The 24956-nt window shown below is 43.9% G+C and overlaps 1 protein-coding gene across 12 annotated transcripts in view; it reads right to left on the bottom strand.

Annotated features, from left to right (window-relative positions):
• Positions 1 to 24956, bottom strand: part of LOC106588992 (focal adhesion kinase 1) — a 252781-nt gene that overhangs the window by 71749 nt on the left and 156076 nt on the right. For all 12 annotated transcript variants that reach the window (XM_014178602.2, XM_014178603.2, XM_014178600.2 and 9 more), the window contains 4 exons: positions 12570 to 12657; positions 7939 to 8018; positions 7755 to 7817; positions 1124 to 1178 (listed from right to left, as the gene is read on the bottom strand). In XM_014178602.2, coding sequence (XP_014034077.2) covers positions 1124 to 1178; positions 7755 to 7817; positions 7939 to 8018; positions 12570 to 12657 — 286 coding nt within the window. The remainder of the gene's footprint in view (positions 1 to 1123; positions 1179 to 7754; positions 7818 to 7938; positions 8019 to 12569; positions 12658 to 24956) is intronic.

Raw genomic sequence — 24956 nt, 5'->3', positions numbered from 1 at the left:
TTTTCCCACTGGTTTTTAGCTAGCCTATATATTACAGTAAATAACATTATTTTCCCACTGGTTTTTAGCTAGTCTATATATTACAGTAAATAACATTATTTTCCCACTGGTTTTTAGCTAGTCTATATATTACAGTAAATAGCATTATTTTCCCACTGGTTTTTAGCTAGCCTATATATTACAGTAAATAACATTATTTTCCCACTGGTTTTTAGCTAGCCTATATATTACAGTAAATAACATCATTTTCCCACTGGTTTTTAGCTAGCCTATATATTACAGTAAATAGCATCATTTTCCCACTGGTTTTTAGCTAGCCTATATATTACAGTAAATAACATCATTTTCCCACTGGTTTTTAGCTAGCCTATATATTACAGTAAATAACATCATTTTCCCACTGGTTTTTAGCTAGCCTATATATTACAGTAAATAGCATCATTTTCCCACTGGTTTTTAGCTAGCCTATATATTACAGTAAATAACATCATTTTCCCACTGGTTTTTAGCTAGCCTATATATTACAGTAAATAACATCATTTTCCCACTGGTTTTTAGCTAGCCTATATATTACAGTAAATAGCATTATTTTCCCACTGGTTTTTAGCTAGCCTATATATTACAGTAAATAGCATTATTTTCCCACTGGTTTTTAGCTAGCCTATATATTACAGTAAATAACATCATTTTCCCACTGGTTTTTAGCTAGCCTATATATTACAGTAAATAGCATTATTTTCCCACTGTTTGATCTCAGTGGATGTCAGATGCTGTTGTCTAGTGAGATGAGAGGACTCGATAGATGTCAGGTGCTGTTGTCTAGTGAGATGAGAGGAGTTGACAGATGAGTGGGTTTGATTCCCCCCCCAGGCCTGTATGTACGAGGGAGGCTATGCCTAGAACTAGGCCAACTCTGCTTGTACAAGGCTGGAACAAAGAGCCCAGTACCATAAGACAATTCAGAGGGCAGGAAATAAAATATGGAATCTTCAGTGCGTGGTACATTGATATGAAGCTGTGGCGCTATCTCTGAGAATACATTGGAGACTGACTGGACCTTAGGGATATTTTCTCATCAATAACTCTGAAAGAATAACGAAATGTTTCTGAAGCATCATCTCACCTTGACTGAATCCAGTAAACTCTTGGGGAAGAATCTTCTTAAGCCCACGTCTTTTCTGTGAAGAAAAAACAGCAGAGGAAAAGAACATCAGTTTAGCAAGACAAATGAGAATGCAAAACTTTCACTTTAGCAATGAATGCTAATTGTCTACTTTCGTATGAATATCAACACATCCACATAGTCCCCTGACTGAATTAGTGTAGGATGAAGTTGCCCCTAGACGCTGATCTTGGGTCAGTTTTGTATTTTCCACACTAATAGTTAAGGTTAGGATTGGAAGCTGATCCTAGATGGGTACTTAGTGGAAACTTCACCCCGTTGCAGAATTTTAACTCTCTGATACTGATCTACCAGGGAAACAGGACAGAAACACATCCATTTACTCAGGGTCATTAGTGGGACATACGGTATCTAACGTGAATACTGCAGCTCAGGCCTCTGAAGTTGACATTGCCATTTTAGTCATTAGCAGACGCTCTTATCTAAACTTACAGGAGCAATTAGGGATAAGTGCCTTGATCAAGAGCACATCGACAGATTTTCCACATAGTCGGTTCGGGATTTCGAACCATTGACCTTTCGATTATCCCCCAATACTCTTAACCGCTAGGCTACCTGCTGTTATTCACAAAACATAGTGCCTTCAGAAAGTATTCACACCCCTTAACTTTTTCCACATTTGTTGTGTTAAATCCTGAATTTAAATTGATGAAATATACTTTTTTTTGTTGGCCTACACACAATACCCCATAATGTCAAAGGGGAATTATGTTTTTCAAAATTTTGACAAATTAGTTTAGGAGTAAAAATGTGCACAAGTCACATAATAAGTTGCATGGACTCTGTCTATGTGCAATAATAGTTTTTAACAAGATTTTTGAATGACTACCTCATCTCTGTACCCCACACATACAATTACAGTCTCTGTAAGGTCCCTCAGTCGAGCAGCGAATTTCAAACACATATTCAACCACAAAGACCAGGGAGGTTTTCCAATGCCTCGCAGAGAAGGGCACCTATTGGTAGATGTGTAAAAATAAAACAAGCACACATTTGAGCATGGTGAAGTTATTAATTACTCTTTGGATGGTGTATCAATAAATCCAGTCACTACAAAGATACAGGCGTCCTTCCTAACGCAGTTGCAGGAGAGGAAGGCCAATGGTGATTTTAAAACAGTTACATAGTTTAATGGCAGTGATAGAAGAAAACTGAGGATGGCTCAACAACATTGAAGTTACTCCACAATACTAACTGAAATGACAGAGTGAAAAGAAGGACGCCTGTACAGAATAAAAACATTCCAGAACATACATCCTGTTTGCAATAAGGCTCTAAGTAACACTGCAAAAAAACTGTCCTGAAAACAAATGTTATATTTTCAAGCAAAGTGGTGGCTGCATCATGTTATGGGTATGCCTGTAATCATTAAGGACTGGGGAGCTATTCAGGATTTAAAAAATTACGGAATGGAGCTAAGCACAGGCAAGATCCAAGAGGAAAATCTGGTTCAGTCTGCTTTCCACCAGACACTGGGAGATGAATTCACCTTTCAACAGGACAATAACCTAAAACACAAGGCCAAATATACGCTGGAGTTGCTTACCAAGACGACATTGAATGTCCCTGAGTGGCATAGTTACAGTTTTGACTTAAATCGGCTTTAAAATCTATGGCAAGATTTGAAAATGGTTGTCAAGCAATGATTAACAACCAACTTGAATATTTTTTTAAATAATAAATGGGCAAATGTTGCACAATCCAGGTGTGCAAAGCTCTAGGAGACATACCCAGAAACACTTACAGATGTAATCACCGCCAAAGTTGATTCTAACATGCATTGAGTCAGTTGTGTGAATACTTAAGTAAACTAGATATGTCTGTATTTAATTTTAAATACATTTGCTAAAATTTATAAAAACATGTTTTCACTTTGTCATTATGGGGTTTTGTTAGTAGATTTTTGACAAAAGCAATCTATTTAATTTAGGCTGTAAAACAAGGAGAGAGAGAGAGAGGGGCCTTGAGATGGAGTAGAGGAGAAGAGGAGTCACAGTGTAGGTTTTAAAGCCTTTAAATTCCTCCCTCCCACACAATCAATTCATCATAAGGGCTCTATGAAAAGATAGCTTGGCGCTCCCATGGCCATTTACGTTCCGCCGGCCAGAATCAATCAACATCATTTATAAGGCCAGGGCCAGAAAAGCTGCCAGAAAATTGATGCTGCCTTGGCATTAACATGATGAAGCTTTGCTGGTAACCCCTTGACTTATTCCATATTTTGCTGTGATACAGCCTGAATTAAAAATCTATTAAATATATTTTTTCTCACCCATCTATACACAATACCCCATAATAACAAAGTGAAAACATTTTAGCAAATTTATTGGAAATTAAATACAGCAATTTCTAATTTACATAATTATCTACAGCCCTGAGTCAATACATGTTAGAATCACCTTTGGCAGCGATTACAGCTGTGAGTCTTTCTAGGTAAGTCTGTAAGAGCTTTGCACAACGGGATTGTACAATATTTTGACTTTATTTTTTGTATTCTTCAAGCTCTGTCAAGTTGGTTGTTGATCATTGCTAGACAGCCATGTTCAAGTCTTGCCATAGATTGTCAAGCCGATTTAAGTCAAAACTGTAACTATGCCACTCAGGGACATTCAATGTCGTCTTGGTAAGCAACTCCAGTATATATTTGGCCTTGTGTTTTAGGTTATTGTTCTGCTGAAAGGTACATTTATTTCCCAGTATCTGTTGGAAAGCAGACAACCAGGTTTTCCTCTAGTATCATGCCTATGCTTAGCTCTATTCTTTTTATCCTAAAAATCTCCCTAGTCCTTGCCGATGACAAGCATACCCATAACATGATGCAGCCACCCCCATGCTTGAAAATATGAAGAGTAGTAATCAGTAATGTGTAGTGTTGGATTTTCCCCAAACATACCACTTTGTATTCAGGAGATAAAATGAATTTCTTTGACATTTCTTTTTGCAGTTTTACTTTAATGCCTTATTGCAAACAGGATGCATGTTTTAGAATATTTTGTATTCTGTACAGGCTTCCTTCTTTTCACGCTGTCATTTAGGTTAGTATTGTGGAGTAACTACAATTTTGTTGGTCCATCCTCAGTTTTCTCCTATCACAGCTATTAAACGAACTATTTGAAATTCACCATTGGCCTCATGGTGAAATCTCTGAGCGGTTTCCTTCCTCTCCGGCAACTGAGTTAGGAGGGACACCTGTATCTTTGTAGTGACTGGGTGTATTGATACACCATCCAAAGTGTAATTAATAACTTCACCATGCTCAAAGAGATATTCAATGTTAGCTTTTTTTTTTACCCATCTACCAATAGGTGCCCTTCTTTGTGAGGCATTGGAAAACCTCCCTGGTCTTTGTGGTTGAATAAGTGTTTGAAATTCGCTGCTCGACTGAGAGACCATACAGACAATTGTTTGTGTGGGGTACAGAGATGAGGTAGTCTTTCAAAAATATTGTTAAACACTATTATTGCACACACAGTGAGTCCATGCAACAGTGGTAGGCCTGATCACCGACAACAATGAGACAGCCTTTAGGGAGGAGGTCAGAGACCTGGCAGTGTGGTTCCAGGACAACAACCTCTCCCACAATGTGAGCAAGACAAAGAAGGTGATCGTGGCCTACAGGAAAAGGCGGGCCGAACAGGCCCCAATTAACATCGACGGGGCTGTAGTGGAGCGGGTCGAGAGTTAAGTTCCTTGGTGTCCACATCATCAACGAACTATCATGGTCCAAACACACCAAGGCAGTCGTGAAGAGGGCACAACAACACCTTTTCCCCCTCAGGAGACTGAAAAGATTTGGCATGAATCCCCAGATCCTCAAAAAGTTCTAAAGCTGCACCATCGAGAGCATCCTGACCGGTTGCATCACCGCCTGGTATGGCAACTTCTCGGCATCCGACCGTAAGGCTCTACAGAGGGTTGTGCGTACGGCCCAGTACATCACTGGGGCCAAGCTTCCTGCCATCCAGGACCTATATAATAGGCGGTGTCAGAGGAAAGCCCAAAAGATTGTCAGAGACTCCAGTCACCTAAGTCAGACTGTTTTCTCTGCTACTGCACGGCAAGCGATACCCGAGCGCCAAGTCTAGGACCGAAGGCTCCTTAACAGCTTCTTACCCCAAGCCATAAGACTGCTGAACAATTGAACAAATGGCCACCGCACTATTTACATTAACCCCCCCATTTGTTTTTACACTACTGCGACTCTCTCTTTATTATCTATGCATAGTCTCTTCACCCCTACCTACATGTACAACTTACCTCAACTAACCTGTACTGCCGAACACTGACTCAGTACCGGTACCACTTTGACATTATGGAGTATTGTGCATAGGCCAGTGACAGTAAATCTCAATTTAATCCATTTTAAATTCAGGCTGTAACAAGAAAATGTAGAAAAAGTCAAGGGGTGTGAATACCTTCTCAAGGCACTGTAGGTGTATTTGAGGATCTGTATGCCACAACAATGAGTGACAAGGAGTTGGCATGATGGCACAAACAGATGGGCACTTAGGGGATGTATGTAGTATAATGACGAAAGGATGTAGGAAGTAGCCTAGCTATGTTAAATCAAGAGGAAACCTGTTCTGTAGTATTAGCAGTGCTGAAACACAACATTATGATTTCCCCCATGCTCAGTATTAATCCCAGGCCCTACAGTAATCCAAGTTTCCCACCAGGTTGTTCAACCTCCCTCTTTCCCTCCTCTCCTTCTCCTTTCTCTCCCTCCATGTCTGTCACCTTGTTAGCCATCAGTCACCCAGATTGGAAGTACTCTCTGATTGGAGTGTCCCTGCTACCCTTTCTTTCTCTCTCCCTCCCTTATCTCCTCCTCTCTGCCCCTCTCTTCCTCCTCCTCTTTCTCTCCTTCCCATATCTCCCCTTCTCTCCTCTCTGTTCCTCTCCTCCTCCTCCTCCCCTCCCTTCTCTCTTCCTCTCCTCCTCTTCCTCTCTCTGCTGTATATCCCCCACTCTTCTCTTTTCCTCCTTCTCTCCTTTCTCCTCTCGCTCCCGTACATCCCCCTCTCTCCCCTTCCTTTCCTCCCCTTCCCCCTCAGTGCTGGGCTCTGTGTATGTGGGTAAGTGGATTGATTGACCTGTAACTAATGCTAGCCAACACAATGAGCCCGTGTCTGTATATCTTGTTAGGCATGTTTCTCAGCTAGCAGTGCCCTGCCTTACAACCTGCCTGCAGGCCCAGTGGAATTAATAAATCCCTTAACTTTGCATATCCTTGGAGCCAGCCAAGTAGGACATTGGTTACGTCCCAAATGGCACCCTTTATAGTGTACTACGTTTGACCAGAGTCCATAGGGCTTCATAGTGCACTATGTAGGGAATCGTGTGCCATTTTGGGATGCAGACATACATTTTCCCTGCATAAGGTGGGAGGTGTGAGAGAGATTCTTCCCTCTGAAAGAAGGCAGAACACAATGTGAGGTCTTGGTCTCTCTCCCCCTCTCCTATTCATCCATCAGGCGTAAGATGTAAAAAATGTTTTTTAAATGCATGAAGTGACCTCCATTTTTTTCAATCAATACAGAGAGAAAAGAGAGAGGGATGTTAGTGATTAGCGGGCCTAGTTAGAGACTGAAGGCCTGAGCATATGACAAAAGGACGAATTGGAATGCATTGTTAGAAACGGGCATGAGTACGGCGACCTCTCAAACTTTATCAAATAGCATAGCTCAGACAAGCATGTTGGCCCGCAGACCTAAGACCCTGGAGGGGGTTTCAAAAACGGATGGTCACGGCTCTTTTTACCCATCTCAGGTGTTCTCAAACCTCTCCTTGGGGACTCCCAGAAGTTGTCATATATTTTAACTATTCCACAGCTAGCACACCTGATTCAGATTGTCAACTAATCATTAAGCACTTGACTAGGTGAATCAGGTGAGTTAGTTCAGGGCTACAACAACATTGTGAAAATGTCTGAGGGTCCCCAGGAGAGGTTTGAGAACCACTGACCTACGTGATCTTTATGAAGGATGGTTCACATACTGTATAACCCGTTAACACACTAGGTTGACCTATGTGATCTTTATGAAGGATGGTTATCATATTATCCATTATCACACTAGGCAAGGCTGCTGCTACCATTGGTACTGATCTCAGTGTACTATCTAAAAATAGTCCACTTCAAGATGATTTGTGTATTGAGGTTATAGGATATCAAAGATATAGGTAGGATATCTCAGGACATTATATTTGAGCTAACATAAATAAATGCATTATATCCCCTTTATAGGAATTCCTCTTGTTGTTTCTGGGTAAAGATCAACAGAGACCTACAATATTGACTGAATAGTTGATTCTTACAGTGAGCAGAGAAACCTTTTTATTAGATTTTCATTTAACTAGGCAAGTCAGTTAAGAACAAATTCCTATTTTCAATGATGGCCTAGAAACAGTGGATTAACTGCCTTGTTCAGGGGCAGAACGACAGATTTTTACCTTGTCAGCTCGGGGATTTGAACTTGCAACCTTTCAGTTGCTAGCCCAACGCTCTAACCACTAGGCTACCATGCTGCTCCTAAGCTATTAACAGATAACAATCAAGCCAAAGGGGACTTACTCTAATAGTTCATAGTTAGATTTTTTGTCCAGGGCATTTCCTCGCATCTCCCGGAAGAATCTCCTGGAAGGGAAACATGTCTTGGTGAGTGGGGGGGTTAATGAGAACTGTAACAACATGGGAGCTAGCTAGCGCTCATGAGAGAACAGAACATTTGACCAATCTTGGATAACTGTAAACTGACCTGATTTCAAGGCATCCCAACTTAAGTGCAATGTCTTGCTCAACCTGAACCGCTATCTCCACCATGTAGTCATTTTTCACCTGAAAGACAGAACCGAAGACATGTTTTCATGTTATTGCCCCATTGCGCTATTTGTTTTTTTCTGTGCATATAACCTACACACTTTGATTTGATTTTGATTTGGTTTTAGAATGGGAGACTAGAATAATGCAACCAACATCACAATGAACAGGTGGCTTTAACGTAGAAGTGCTTGACTTTCTGGCATTGAAAAACTAAAGACTAGCTGGTGACCTGGACCCAGATTCACAAAACACTACAGACGCAACAATGTATGAAGCTTCTTAAGAACAAAAAAAAAAGAAATTCATAAGATAGTTTGTCCTTAACAATATATTAAGATTTCATGATTTTCTTACAAACTTCTCAAATATCTTCTTACAAACTGTCTTAGCTAGAAGGAGAAACAATAAGAAATAACGCAATAAAATTTCCAATAATCTTTTAGAGGAATAGCAACTTTGCTTAACTTTCTATAGTTAAAGAAACAATTGCAGTTGAGAAGAAATGTCCTCTAAAGAAGGTTTTGTGAATCTGGGCAAGCAGCCGATGTCACACATGAACACTGACTTCTAGAGGGAGGGGTAGGACACACTGACTTCTAGAATGAGGGGTAGAACACACTGACTTCTAGAATGAAGGATAGAACACACTGACTTCTAGAATGAGGGGTAGAACACACTGACTTCTAGAATGAGGAATAGAACACACTGACTTCTAGAATGAAGGATAGAACACACTGACTTCTAGAATGAGGGGTAGAACACACTGACTTCTAGAATGAAGGATAGAACACACTGACTTCTAGAATGAGGGGTAGAACACACTGACTACTAGAATGAGGGGTAGAACACACTGACTTCTAGAATGAAGGATAGAACACACTGACTTCTAGAATGAGGGGTAGAACACACTGACTTCTAGAATGAGGGGTAGGACACACTGACTTCTTGAATGAAGGATAGAACACACTGACTTCTAGAATGAAGGATAGAACACACTGACTTCTAGAATGAGGAATAGAACACACTGACTTCTAGAATGAAGGGTAGAACACACTGACTTCTAGAATGAGGGGTAGAACACACTGACTTCTAGAATGAAGGGTAGAACACACTGACTTCTAGAATGAGGGGTAGAACACACTGACTTCTAGAATGAAGGATAGAACACACTGACTTCTAGAATGAGGGGTAGAACACACTGACTTCTAGAATGAGGGGTAGAACACACTGACTTCTAGAATGAAGGATAGAACACACTGACTTCTAGAATGAGGAATAGAACACACTGACTTCTAGAATGAAGGGTAGAACACACTGACCTCTAGAATGAGGGGTAGAACACACTGACTTCTAGAATGAAGGATAGAACACACTGACCTCTAGAATGAGGGGTAGAACACACTGACTTCTAGAATGAGGGGTAGAACACACTGACTTCTAGAATGAGGGGTAGAACACACTGACTTCTAGAATGAGGGGTAGAACACACTGACTTCTAGAATGAGGGGTAGAACACACTGACTTCTAGAATGAAGGATAGAACACACTGACTTCTAGAATGAAGGGTAGAACACACTGACTTCTAGAATGAAGGGTAGAACACACTGACTTCTAGAATGAGGGGTAGAACACACTGACTTCTAGAATGAAGGATAGAACACACTGACCTCTAGAATGAGGGGTAGAACACACTGACTTCTAGAATGAGGGGTAGAACACACTGACTTCTAGAATGAGGGGTAGAACACACTGACTTCTAGAATGAGGGGTAGAACACACTGACTTCTAGAATGAGGGGTAGAACACACTGACTTCTAGAATGAGGGGTAGAACACACTGACTTCTAGAATGAGGGGTAGAACACACTGACTACTAGAATGAGGGGTAGAACACACTGACTTCTAGAATGAGGGGTAGGACACAGGGGACAAAGGCATTGAGGGGGACCTTACTGCTATACAGCTCTTCAACAAACACTCCATCCCTCCCTCCCACAGAAAGACACAGACAGAGAGAGACAGACAGTGGCAGAGACATGACATCTTATTAACCATAATAACAGCCCATAAGAACCTGACTGTGATATTGGTTGATAAAGGCTGGGTGGGTGCACCTGCAGTGATAGCAACACAACACTGGCGGACTGACACAGAGCGAGACATTTCCTGAGACAGATGAGTGTTTGCTTCTGAATGTTTCATGGGCTATTATGTCCTCTCTGAATGTCCCATTTGTCATGTTGAGCGCCAGCTCTTTGTATTCTAACACCAATAGAGACATTGATTCTGCCACTGTAGATCATGGAAACAGAACCTGGTTCCTGAAAGTGTTGTTCCATACCAGACTGAATTCAGGACAGAAGCTCTTCTCATGCTCCATGATTAGCCCTTCAAACACTGACCTTTCACCTTCCATCAGTACCATTTTTCTTTCAGCTGGCACTCAGCAAAACCATGACAGTAAAAAGAGGAAACCAGCACACTGCTCTTGCTGGTATCACTGCTCTCAAAAAACTCTGATGAAGGCCGTGAGGCCGATACATAAAGCGTATTAAAGAGCAGTGATACCAGCAAGAGCAGTGTGCTGGTTTCCTCTTTTTACTCTCATGTTATTCAACTGTTACCATGCACCTAAAACAAAGATAGCTCAGATGTGCAAGTGCCTTTAGAATTTTAAAACCACAAGAGTAAAACTCACAAGTGAGCTGAAATGTATTCCGCTGCTGTTTTCTCCCCCGCCTGGATGGGAGGGAGTGTCTCGTCCCCAGAGCGCCAGGCAGAGCCCCCCTAGGCCCACTAACCCAGTTCACCTCTCTGCCTCTACAGCCCCTGGATGGGAGGGAGTGTCTCGTCCCCAGAGCGCCAGGCAGAGCCCCCCTAGGCCCACTAACCCAGTTCACCTCTCTGCCTCTACAGCCCCGCGGGTGGCTACACACCGTGTGTTAAACCCTAATACCTCCCCCCACTGCACCCATACACTCCCACACACACAGTAAAGGCTTGGATCCCTCAGACACAGACAGACACACACACACACACACACAGACACACACACGCACGCACACACACACACACGCACGCACACACACACACGCACACGCACGCACGCACGCACGCACGCACACAGACACACACAGTAAAGGCTTGGATCCCTCAGACACAGACAGACAGACAGACAGACAGACAGACAGACAGACAGACAGACAGACAGACAGACAGACAGACAGACAGACAGACAGACAGACAGACAGACAGACAGACAGACAGACAGACAGACAGACAGACAGACACACACACACACACACACACACACACACACACAATAAAGGCTTGGATCCCTCAGACACAGACACACACACACAGACAGACAGACGCACGCACGCACGCACGCACGCACACACACACACACACACAGTAAAGGCTTGGATCCCTCAGACACAGACACACACACACACACACACACACACACACACACACACACACACACACACACACACACACACACACACACACGCACGCACACACACACACACGCACGCACACACACACACGCACACGCACGCACGCACGCACGCACGCACACAGACACACACAGTAAAGGCTTGGATCCCTCAGACACAGACAGACAGACAGACAGACAGACAGACAGACAGACAGACAGACAGACAGACAGACAGACAGACAGACAGACAGACAGACAGACAGACAGACAGACAGACAGACAGACAGACAGACAGACAGACAGACAGACAGACAGACACACACACACACACACACACACACAATAAAGGCTTGGATCCCTCAGACACAGACACACACACACAGACAGACAGACGCACGCACGCACGCACGCACGCACGCACACACACACACACACACAGTAAAGGCTTGGATCCCTCAGACACAGACGCACACACACACACACACACACACACACACACACACACACACACACACACACACACACACACACACACACACAGACACACACACTTGCACACATGGCTGCACAAACACATACACACTGTTAGAAGTGCTATATGCCTCCGCCAGCGGTTACAGTGTTGTTGAATAAATAGGCCTAGCCAAGTATGCTTTGAAATAGCGTGGTCAATGGCCTGTTAGAAACCAGGCTGTCTCTCTGTTAATCAAATCCCATGGATAATGTTTTGGGGTGTGTGGGTTTTAGGGCTGCCAGAGTTCATCAGTTAACTCATTAGCTTTTTGTAATTTTAGTGCACTTGTTTTTTTTTATAGCGATTAATCGCATTGTCTGAAAGCATTCACAATACACTGAAAACATCCCAAATATATAATCTATACAGCTAAAAACAACAATGTGATGTCAAAGTTGACATTGAGGTTAAAGAAAGTGTGCTTTACTAATTCACCTGATTTCACAAAGGTTACTTTCAACAAAATCAAGACATCAATATTCTTGTAATGCTTTTTGTATAAAAAATCTTAAATTACAGCTCAAATGAAAGTCATTTCTGAATTTGCAATTAATCACAGGAAATCCTGTGATTAACTTGATTACATAATTTTGTTTGTTTGTCTGTCTCACCTGCTGGTAGAAGTAGTTGAGTGTGGGTTTGTCTTCACTGAAGTGGTGCAGGAATCCCTTTGGAAGGTAGCGAATACGCAGCTCATATCTGGAGAGGAGGAATATGTCACTGTTTAGACAAAACACAGAAGCATGTAACACAGAAGGGACCAGGGGTTTTGTACTCTAAGCTCTTCTAGTCACAGAGCTACAGTAGACACCAGTCTTCTAGTCGCAGAGCTACAGTAGACACCAGTCTTCTAGTCGCAGAGCTACAGTAGACACCAGTCTTCTAGTCACAGAGCTACAGTAGACACCAGTCTTCTAGTCGCAGAGCTACAGTAGACACCAGTCTTCTAGTCGCAGAGCTACAGTAGACACCAGTCTTCTAGTCACAGAGCTACAGTAGACACCAGTCTTCTAGTCACAGAGCTACAGTAGACACCAGTCTTCTAGTCGCAGAGCTACAGTAGACACCAGTCTTCTAGTCACAGAGCTACAGTAGACACCAGTCTTCTAGTCACAGAGCTACAGTAGACACCAGTCTTCTAGTCACAGAGCTACAGTAGACACCAGTCTTCTAGTCGCAGAGCTACAGTAGACACCAGTCTTCTAGTCGCAGAGCTACAGTAGACACCAGTCTTCTAGTCGCAGAGCTACAGTAGACACCAGTCTTCTAGTCGCAGAGCTACAGTAGACACCAGTCTTCTAGTCACAGAGCTACAGTAGACACCAGTCTTCTAGTCGCAGAGCTACAGTAGACACCAGTCTTCTAGTCGCAGAGCTACAGTAGACACCAGTCTTCTAGTCACAGAGCTACAGTAGACACCAGTCTTCTAGTCACAGAGCTACAGTAGACACCAGTCTTCTAGTCACAGAGCTACAGTAGACACCAGTCTTCTAGTCGCAGAGCTACAGTAGACACCAGTCTTCTAGTCACAGAGCTACAGTAGACACCAGTCTTCTAGTCACAGAGCTACAGTAGACACCAGTCTTCTAGTCACAGAGCTACAGTAGACACCAGTCTTCTAGTCGCAGAGCTACAGTAGACACCAGTCTTCTAGTCGCAGAGCTACAGTAGACACCAGTCTTCTAGTCACAGAGCTACAGTAGACACCAGTCTTCTAGTCGCAGAGCTACAGTAGACACCAGTCTTCTAGTCGCAGAGCTACAGTAGACACCAGTCTTCTAGTCACAGAGCTACAGTAGACACCAGTCTTCTAGTCACAGAGCTACAGTAGACACCAGTCTTCTAGTCACAGAGCTACAGTAGACACCAGTCTTCTAGTCACAGAGCTACAGTAGACACCAGTCTTCTAGTTGCAGATCTACAGTAGACACCAGTCTTCTAGTCGCAGAGCTACAGTAGACACCAGTCTTCTAGTCACAGAGCTACAGTAGACACCAGTCTTCTAGTCACAGAGCTACAGTAGACACCAGTCTTCTAGTCACAGAGCTACAGTAGACACCAGTCTTCTAGTCGCAGAGCTACAGTAGACACCAGTCTTCTAGTCACAGAGCTACAGTAGACACCAGTCTTCTAGTCGCAGAGCTACAGTAGACACCAGTCTTCTACTCACAGAGCTACAGTAGACACCAGTCTTCTAGTCGCAGAGCTACAGTAGACACCAGTCTTCTAGTCGCAGAGCTACAGTAGACACCAGTCTTCTAGTCGCAGAGCTACAGTAGACACCAGTCTTCTAGTCGCAGAGCTACAGTAGACACCAGTCTTCTAGTCACAGAGCTACAGTAGACACCAGTCTTCTAGTCACAGAGCTACAGTAGACACCAGTCTTCTAGTCGCAGAGCTACAGTAGACACCAGTCTTCTAGTCGCAGAGCTACAGTAGACACCAGTCTTCTAATCGCAGAGCTACAGTAGACACCAGTCTTCTAGTCACAGAGCTGGAACTCTATATACAGTTATCAAATCAAATGTTATATTCATTTGTATTTATTTGTCACATTCTTCGTAAACAACAAGTATGGACTAACAGTGAAATGCTTACTTACAGGCCCTTCCGAACAACGCAGAGTTAAAGAAAATAAAGAAATAATAGAAAAGTAAAACATGTAATAATAAAAGTAATAATAAATACACAATGAGTAACAATAACTTGGCTATATACAAGGTACCAGTACCGAGTCGATGTGCACGGGTACGAGGAAATTGAGGAAAAATCTGTATGTACATATAACTAGGAATAAAGTGGCAGATAATAAACAGTAGCAGCAGCGTATGTGATGAGTAAAAAAAAAAAAAAATTGGGCAAAAAGGGTAAATGCAGATAGTTAACCAAATAGCTACCCGGACTAACTATTTACAGTGCCTTGCAAAAGTATTCAAATAAAGTCTACCTGTGTGAAATGTAAGTGTCACATGATCTCAGTATATATACACCTGTTCTGAATGGTCCCAGAATCTGCAACACCACTAAGCAAGGGCCACCACCAAGCAAGCGGCACCATGAAGACCAAGGAGCTCTCCAAACAGGTCAGGGACAATGTTGTGGAGAAGTACAGATCAGGGTTGGGTTATATCAGAAACTTTGAACATCCCACGGAGCACCATTAAATCCGTTATAAAAAAATGGAAAGAAAATGGCACCCCAACAAACCTGCCAAAAGAGGGCCGCCCATCAAAACTCATGGACCAGGCAAGGAGCGTATTAATCAGAGAGGCAACAAAGAGACCGAAGATAAACCGGAAGGAGCTGCAAAGCTCCACAGCGGAGATTGGTCTATCTGTCCATAGGACCACTAAGCCGTACACTCCACAGAGCTGGGCTTTACAGAAGAGTGGCCAGAAAAAAGCCATTGCTTAAAGAAAAAAAAGCAAACCCGTTTGGTGTTCACCAAAAAGGCATGTGGGAGACTCCCCAAACATACGGAAGAAGGGTACTCTGTCCAAGGGTCCTTAGCTTAGTGAAGAGCTTGGAGGGTTCTATGGTGTTGAATGCTGAGCTGTAGTCAATGACCAGCATTCTCACAGGGCGGCAGGTAACCTAGCAGTTAGCGCATTGGGCCAGTAATCAAAAGGTCGCTGGTTTAAATCCCGGAGGTGACTAGGTGAAAAATCTACCGCTGTGCCCTTGAGCAAGGCACTTAACACTAATTGCTCCTGTATAATAGCGTCCGCTAAATTACTCAAATGTAAATGTGTTCCTTTTGTCCAAGTGGGAAAGGGCAGTTTGGAGTGCAATAGACACTGCGTCATCTGTGGATCTGTTGGGGCAGTGTGTGAATTGGAGAGGGTCCAGGGTGTCTGAGATGATGGTGTTGATGTGAGCCATGACCAGCCTTTCAAAGTATTCCATGGCTACACGTCTGCTAAGGGGAGATGGTCATTTAGACAGGTTACCTTGGTGTTTTTGGGCACACGGACTATGTTGGTCCGCTTGAAACATGTAAATATTACAGACTGTGTTGGGGGGAGGTTGAAAAAGTCAGTGAAAACACTTGCCAGCTGGTAAGTGCATGCTCTAAGCACGCGTCCTGGTAATTCGTCTAGACTTGCGGCCTTGTGAATGTTAACCTGTTTAAAGGTTTTACTCACACTGATCGCACAGTTGTCCAGAACAGCTGGTGCCTCATGCATGTTTTTAAATTTTTTAAATTTCACCTTTATTTAACCAGGTAGGCCAGTTGAGAACAAATTCTCATTTACAACTGCAACCTGGCCAAGATAAAGCAAAGCTGTGTGACAAAAAACAACAACACAGAGTTACACATGGGATAAACAAAAGTACAGTCAATAACAATAGACAAATATATATAAAGTGTGTGCAAATGGAGTAAGGAGGTAACGCAATAAATAGGCCATAGAAGCGAAGTAATTACAATTTAGCAAATTAACACTGGAGTGATAGATGTGCAGATGATGATGTGCAAGTAGAAATACTGGTGTGCAAAAGAGCAAATAAATGTAAATAAAAACAATATGGGGATGAGGTAGGTAGTGGGATGGGCTATTTACAGATGGGCTGTGTTCAGCTGCAGCGATCGGTGAGCTGTTCAGATAGCTGATGATTAAAGTTAATGAGGGAGATATAAGTCTCCAACTTCAGCGATTTTTGAAATTCATTCCAGTCATTGGCAGCAGAGAACTGGAAGGAAAGGCGGCCAAAGGAAGTGTTGGCTTTGGGGATGACCAGTGAGATATACCTGCTGGAGCGGGTGCTACGGTTGGGTGTTGCTATGGGGACCAGTGAGCTGAGATAAGGCGGAGCTTTACCTAGCAAAGACTTATACATGACCTGGAGCCAGTGGGTTTGGCGACGAATATGTAGCGAGGACCAGCCAACGAGAGCATACAGGTCACAGTGGTGGCTAGTATATGGGGCTTTGGTGACAAAACGGAAGGCACTGTGATAGCCTGCATCCAGTTTGCCGAGTAGAGTGTTGGAGGCTATTTTGTAAACGACATCGCCAAAGTCAAGGATCGGTAGGATAGTGAGTTTTACGAGGGCATGTTTGGCAGCATGAGTGAAGGAGGCTTTGTTGTGAAATATGAAGCCGATTCTAGATTTAACTTTGGATTGGAGATGCTTAATGTGAGTCTGGAAGGAGAGTTTACAGTCTAGCTAGACACCTAGGTATTTGTACTTGTCCACATATTCTAAGTCCAAACCGTCCAGAGTAGTGATGCGGGTGCGGGCAGCGATTTTACTAGCATTTAAGAGCAGTTGGAGGCCACGGAAGGAGTGTTGTATGGCATTGAAGCTCATTTGGAGGTTTGTTAACACAGTGTCCAAAGAAGGGCCACATGAATACAGAATGGTGTCGTCTGCGTTGAGGTGGATCAAGGAATCACCCGCAGCAAGAGCAACATCATTAATATTTACAGAGAAAAGAGTCGGCCCGAGAATTGAACCATGTGGTACACCCATAGAGACTGCCAGAGGTCCGGACAACAGGCCCTCCGATTTGACACACTTAACTCCATCTGAGAAGTAGTTGGTGAACCAGCCGAGGCAGTCATTTGAGAAACCAAGGCTGTTGAGTCTGCCGATAAGAATAAGGTGATTGACAGAGTCGAAAGCCTTGGCCAGGTCGATGAAGCCGGCTGCACAGTACTGCCTTTTATCGATGGCGGTTATGATATCGTTTAGTACCTTGAGCGTGGCTGAGGTGCACCCGTGGCCAGCTCGGAAACCGGATTGTACAGCGGAGAAGGTACGGTGGGATTCGAAATGGTTAGTGATCTGTTTGTTAACTTGGCTCTTGAAGACTTTGGAAAGGCAGGGCAGGATGGATATAGGGCTGTAACAGTTTAGGTCTAGTGTCACCCCCTTTGAAGAGAGGGATGACCGTGGCAGCTTTCCAGTCTTTAGGAATCTTGGACGATACGAAAGAGAGGTTGAACAGACTAGTAATAGGGGTTGCAACAATGGCGGAGGATAATTTTAGAAAGAGAGGGTCCAGATTTTCTAGCCCAGCTGATTTGTACGGGTCCAGCTTTTGCAGCTCTTTCAGAACATCTGCTATCTGGATTTGGGTGAAGGAGAAGCTGGGGAGGCTTGGGCAAGTAGCTTCGGGGGTTGCGGAGCTGTTGGCCGGGGTTGGGGTAGCCAGGAGGAAAGCATGGCCAGCCGTAGAGAAATGCTTATTGAAATATCTCGATTTATCGGTGGTGACAGTGTTTCCTAGCCTAAGTGCAGTGGGCAGCTGGGAGGAGGTGCTCTTATTCTCCATGGACTTTACAGTGTAACAGAACTTGCTAAAGTTACAGCTGCAGGATTGTCACGCCCTGACCGTAGAGATCCTTATTATTCTCTATGTTTGGTTAGGTCAGGGTGTGACTCGGGTGGGAAAATCTATGTTTTCTGTTTCTTTGTTTTTGGGCCGAGTGTGGTTCCCAATCAGAGGCAGCTGTCTATCGTTGTCTCTGATTGGGAATCATACTTAGGCAGCCTGTTTTCTTCCTGGTTTTGTGGGAGGTTGTTTTCTGTTTAGTGTCTGTACCTGACGGAACTGTGCATTTTCGTTTTCGCTTTTGTTATTTTGTTTGAGTGTGTTTATGAATAAAGTAATCATGGACACTTACCATGCTGCGCCTTGGTCCACTTCAACTACCACTTACGATGAGCGTTACAAGGATGCAAATTTCTGTTTGAAAAAGCTAGCCTTTGCTTTCCTAACTGACTGTGTGTATTGGTTCCTGACTTCCCTGAAAAGTTGTGTATTGCGGGGATTATTCGATGTTAGTGCAGTACGGCACAGGATGTTTTTGTGCTGGTCGAGGGCAGGCAGGTCTGGAGTGAACCAAGGGCTATATCTGTTCTTAGTTCTACATTTTTTTAAAGGGGCATGCTTATTTAAGATGGTGAGGAAATTACTTTAAAGAACAACCAGGTATCCTCTACAGACGGGATGAGGTCAATACCCTTCCAGGATACCTGGGCCAGGTCGATTAGAAAGGCCTGCATGCAGAAGTGTTTTAGGGAGTGTTTGACAGTGATGAGGGTTGGTCGTTTGACCGCGGACCCATAACGGATGCAGGCAATGAGGCAGTGATCGCTGAGATGCTGATTGAAAACAGCAGAGGTGTATTTGGAAGGCAAGTTGGCCAGGATAATATCTATGAGGGTACCCATGTTTACGGATTTAGGGTTGTACCTGGTGGGCTCCTTGATAATTTGTGTGAGATTGAGGGCATCTAGCTTAGAGTGTAGGATGGCCGGGGTGTTAAGCATATCCCATTTTAAGTCACCTAGCAGAATGAACTCTGAAGATAAATAGGGGGCAGTCAATTCACATATGGTGTCCAGGGCACAGCTGGGAGCTGAGGGGGGTCTATAACAGGCGGCAACAGTGAGAGACTTATTTCTGGAGAGATTCATTTTTAAAATTAGAAGCTCGAACTGTTTGGGCATAGACCTGGAAAGTATGACAGAACTTTGCAGGCTATCTCTGCAGTAGACTGCAACTCCTCCCCCTTTGTCAGTTCTATCTTGACGGAAAATGTTGTAGTTGGGGATGGAAATCTCCACATTTTTGGTGGCCTTCCTAAGGCAGGATTCAGACACGGCAAGGACATTAGGGTTGGTGGAGTGTGCTAAAGCAGTGAGTAAAACAAACTTAGGGAGGAGGCTTCTGATGTTAACATGCATGAAACCAAGGCTTTTACGGTTACAGAAGTCAACAAATGAGAGCGCCTGGGGATACACAGGGCCTGGTTTAACCTCCACATCACCAGAGGAACAGAGGAGGAGTAGGATGAGAGCACGGCTAAAGGCTATCAGAACTGGTCGTCTAGTGCGTTGGAGACAGAGAATAAAAAGAGCAGGTTACTGGGTGTGGTAGATCAGATTCAGGGCATAATGTACAGACAGGAGTATGGTAGGGTGCAGGTACAGTGGAGGTAAACCTAGGCATTGAGTGATGATGAGAGAGGTTGCATCTCTGGAGGCACTAGTTATGCTAGGTGAGGTCACCGCAGAGCTAACTAAGAGCTAGCTAAGACAACAATGGGTTACACAACAACAGCTAATCAGCTAAGACAACAACAACAGGTAAAATGTTGAAGAATGGGCAGAGAGGGTCAGTTAACTACAAACAGGGCCTGAGTTCGAGGCTGGGGCCGACTGATAAACAAAATAAACTAAATGGAGTACCGTGATTAATGAACAGTCCAGCAGGCATCAGCTATGTAGCCAGGTGATCATAGGGTCCAGTGAACAGCAATAGATGAAACAGGGAAGCCGCTAGGTAGTTGTTACTACGCTAACAAGCGGGAGACACGGCGTTCATAAAGATAGCAGGCTGGGGCTAGCAGAAGTGTCTTCACCGACGTCCGGCAAAGGCCGGTTGAGGGCACAACGGACAGAATTACGTCGGCAGACCCGTCGTGATGGATCTTCGGGGCTCCGTGTCAACAAAGGGTCCAGGCCAATTAGCAAAAGAGGTATTGTAGCTGGAGTAATTTTGTTTGCTAGCCGGGAGATGCGCCTGGCTCGAGGCTAATTGATGCTAGCTTCGGGACAAGGGCGTTATCCACTATAGCCACTCGGTAGCAGCTAGTGTTGCTTGTTGCTTGCCTTAAAGCGAGTATATAGTCATGGCCAAAAGTTTTGAGAATGACACAAATATAAATTTTCACAAAGTCTGCTGCCTCAGTTTGTATGTTGGCAATTTGCATATACTCCAGAATGTTATGAAGAGTGATCAGATTAATTGCAATTAATTGCAAAGTCCCTCTTTGCCATGCAAATGAACTGAATCCTAAAAAAAAACATTTCCATTGCATTTCAGCCCTGCCACAAAAGGACCAGCTGACATCATGCCAGTGATTCTTTTGTTAAGAAATAAAATAAAATAAAATGTATTTGTCACATACACATGGTTAGCAGGTGTTAATGCAAGTGTAGCGAAATGCTTGTGCTTCTAGTTCCCGACCATGCAGTAATATCTAACAAGTAATCTACCAATTCCACAACAACTACCTTGTACACACAAGTGTAAAGGAATGAATACGAATATGTACATCTAAATGAGTGGTGGCCGAATGGCGTAGGTAAGATGTAATAGATGGTATGGAGTACAGTATATACATATGAGATGAGTAATGTAGGTTATGAAAACATTATATAAAGTGGCATTGTTTAAAGTGTCTAGTGATACATTTAATACATCAAGATGGCAAGATGCAGTAGATGGTATAGCGTACAGTATATACATTTGAGATGAATAATGTAGGTTATGTAAACATTATCTAATATAAATAATATAAAGTGGCAAGTGATAAATTGATTACATCACTTTTCCCATTATTAAAGTGGCTTGAGTTGAGTCAGTATGTTGGCAGCAGCCACTCAACGTTAGTGATGGCTGTTTAACAGTCTGATGGTAGAAGCTGTTTTTCAGTCTCTCGGTTCCAGCTTTGATGCACCTGTACTGACCTCACCTTCTGGATGTTAGCAGGGTGAACAGGCAGTGGCTTGGGTGGTTGCTGTCCTTGATGATCTTTTTGGCCTTCCTGTGACATCGGGTGGTGTAGGTGTCCTGGAGGGCAGGTAGTTTGCATCCGGTGATGCGTTGTGCAGACCTCACTACCCTCTGGAGAGCCTTCCGGTTATGGACGGAGCAGCTGCCGTACCAGGCGGTGATACAGCCCGACAGGATGCTCTCGAATGTGCATCTGTCAAAGTTTTTGGTGACAAGCCAAATTTCTTCAGCCTCCTGAGGTTGAAGAGGCGCTGCTGCGCCTTCTTCACCACGCTGTCTGTGTGGGTGGACCATTTCAGTTTGTCCGTGATGTGTACGCCGAGGAACTTAAAACTCTCCACCCTCTCCACTACTGTCCCGTCAATGTAGATAGGGGGCTGCTCCCTCTGCTGTTTCCTGAAGTCCACGATCATCTCTTTTGTTTTGTTGACATTGAGTGTGAGGTTATTTTCCTGACACCACACTCCGAGGGCCCTCACCTCCTCCCTGTAGGCCGTCTCGAGGTTGTTGGTAATCAAGCCTACCACTGTAGTGTCGTCTGCAAACTTGATGATTGACTTGGATGCGTGCATGGCCACACAGTCGTGGGTGAACAGGGAGTACAGGAGAGGGCTGAGAACGCACCCTTGTGGGGACCCAGTGTTGAGGATTAGCGGGGTGGAGATGTTGTTACCTACCCTCACCACCTGGGGGCGGCCCGTCAGGAAGTCCAGGACCCAGTTGCACAGGGCAGGGTTGAGACCCAGGGTCAGAGCTTAATGGCGAGTTTGGAGGGTACTATGGTGTTAAATGCTGAGCTGTAATCGATGAACAGCATTCTTACATAGGTATTCCTCTTGTCCAGATGGGTTAGGGCACTGTGCAGTGTGATGACGATTGCGTCGTCTGTGGACCTATTGGGTCGGTAAGCAAATTGGATTGGGTCTAGGGTGTCAGGTAGGGTGGAGGTGATATGATCCCTTGACTAGTCTCTCAAAGCACTTCATGATGACGGAAGTGAGTGCTACAGGGCGGTAGTCATTTAGCTCAGTTACCTTAGCTTTCTTGGGAACAGGAACAATGGTGGCCCTCTGAAGCATGTGGGGACAGCAGACTGGGATAAGGATTGATTGAATTTGTCTGTAAACACACCAGCCAGCTGGTCTGCGCATCCTCTGAGAACGTGGCCGGGGATGCCGTCTGGGCATACAGCCCTGCGAGGGTTAACACGTTTAAATGTTTTACTCACGTTGGCTGCAGTGAAGGAGAGCCCGCAGGTTTTGGTAGCGGGCCGTGTTAGTGGCACTGTATTGTCCTCAAAGTGAGCAAAAAAGTTGTTTAGTCTGTCTGGGAGCAAGGTATCGTGATCCGCAAAAGGGCCAGCTGACATCATGTCAGTGATTCTCTCGTTAACACAAGCGTGAGTGTTGACGAGGACAAGGCTGGAGATCACTCTGTCATGCTGATTGAGTTTGAATAACAGACTGGAAGCTTCAAAGGGAGGGTGGTGCTTGGAATCATTGTTCTTCCTCTGTCAACCATGGTTACCTTCAAGGAAACACGTGCCGTCATCATTACATTGCACAAAAAGGGCTTCACAGGCAAGGAATTACTGCCAGTAACATTGCACCTAAATCAAACATTTATCGGATCAAGAACTTCAAGGAGAGCAGTTCAATTGTTGTGAAGAAGGCTTCAGGGCGCCCAAGAAAGTCCAGCAAGTGCCAGGACCGTCTCCTAAAGTTGATTCAGCTGCGGGATCGGGGCACCACCAGTACAGAGCTTGCTCAGGAATGGCAGCAGGCAGGTGTGAGTGCATCTGCACGCACAGTAAGGCGAAGACTTTTGGAGGATGACCTGGTGTCAAGAAGGGCAGCAAAGAAGCAAGCCACTTCTCTCCAGGAAAAACATCAGGGACAGACTGATATTCTGCAAAAGGTACAGAGATTGGACTGCTGAGGACTGGGGTAAAGTCATTTTATCTGATGAATATCCTTTCCGATTGTTTGGGGCATCCGGAAAAAAGCTTGTCCGGAAAAGACAAGGTGAGAGCTACCATCAGTCCTGTGTCATGCCAACAGTAAAGCATCCTGAGACCATTCATGTGTGGGGTTGCTTCTCAGCCAAGGGAGTGGGCTCACTCACAATTTTGCCTAAGAACACAGCCATGAATAAAGAATGGTACCAACACATACTCCGAGAACAACTTCTCCCAACCACCCAGGAACAGTTTGGTGACGAACAATGCCTTTTCCAGCATGATGGAGCACCTTGCCATAAGGCAAAAGTGATAACTAAGTGGCTCGGGGAACAAAACATCGATATTTTGGGTCCATGGCCAGGAAACTCCCCAGACCTTAATCCCATTGAGAACTTGTGGTCAATGCTCAAGAGGCGGGTGGACAAACAAAAACCCACAAATTCTGACAAACTCCAAGCATTGATCATGCAAGAATGGGCTGCCATCAGTCAGGATGTGGCCCAGTAGTTAATTGACAGCATGCCAGGGCCGATTGCAGAGGTCTTGAAAAAGAAGGGTCAACACTGCAAATATTGACTCTTTGCATCAACTTCATGTAATTGTCAATAAAAGCCTTTGACACTTATTAAATGCTTCTAATTATACTTCAGTATTCCATGCCAACAGTAAAGCATCCTGAGACCATTCATGTGTGGAGCTTAATTAGGCGCTACGACAGCCTCTCCTGTGTTAATGAGTGAACTCTCTCGCTCTCTTACAATCAAAAATAATCACTGTTCATGTACTATTTACATCTGACAAAAATATCTAAAGACACTGAGGCAGCAGACTTTGTGAAAATTCATATTTGTGTCATTCTCAAAACTTTTGGCCACGACTGTAGTCTACATTTCACTCGTTTGGCATGATTGCGTGCATCATTGGGCAGCTTGCGGGTGGGTTTCCATTTGTAATCCATGATAGTTTGCAAACCCTGCCACATCCGACGAGCATCAGAGCCGGTGTAGTAGGATTTGATCTTAGTCCTTTTTATATCACTCATCTACACACAATGACAAAATTAAAACATGTTTCTAGATATTTTACCAAATGTTTTGAAAATGAAATACATAAATCTAATTTACATAAGTATTTACACCCCTGAGTCAATACATGTTAGGATCACCTTTGGCAACAATTACTGTGAGTCTTTCTAGGTATGTCTGTAAGAGCTTTGCATACCTGGACTGTACAATATTTGCACATTATTATAACAATTCTTCAAGCTCTGTCAAGTTGGTTGTTGATAATTGTTAGACAGACATTTTTAAATCTTGCCATAGATTTTCATGCGATTTCAGTTCAAATTAACTAGGGCACTCAGGAACATTCAATGTCGCCTTGGTAAACAACTCCAGTGTATATTTGGCCTTGCATTTTAGGTTAACATCCTGCTGAAAGGTGAATTTGTCTCCCAGTGTATTTTGGAAAGCAGACATTCATGTTTTTCCTCTAGAAGTTTCC

The sequence above is a fragment of the Salmo salar genome, chromosome ssa27 (genome assembly GCF_905237065.1).
Source record: "Salmo salar chromosome ssa27, Ssal_v3.1, whole genome shotgun sequence".
Taxonomy (NCBI): domain Eukaryota; kingdom Metazoa; phylum Chordata; class Actinopteri; order Salmoniformes; family Salmonidae; genus Salmo; species Salmo salar.
This window is presented reverse-complemented; position numbering and strand designations above follow the sequence as displayed.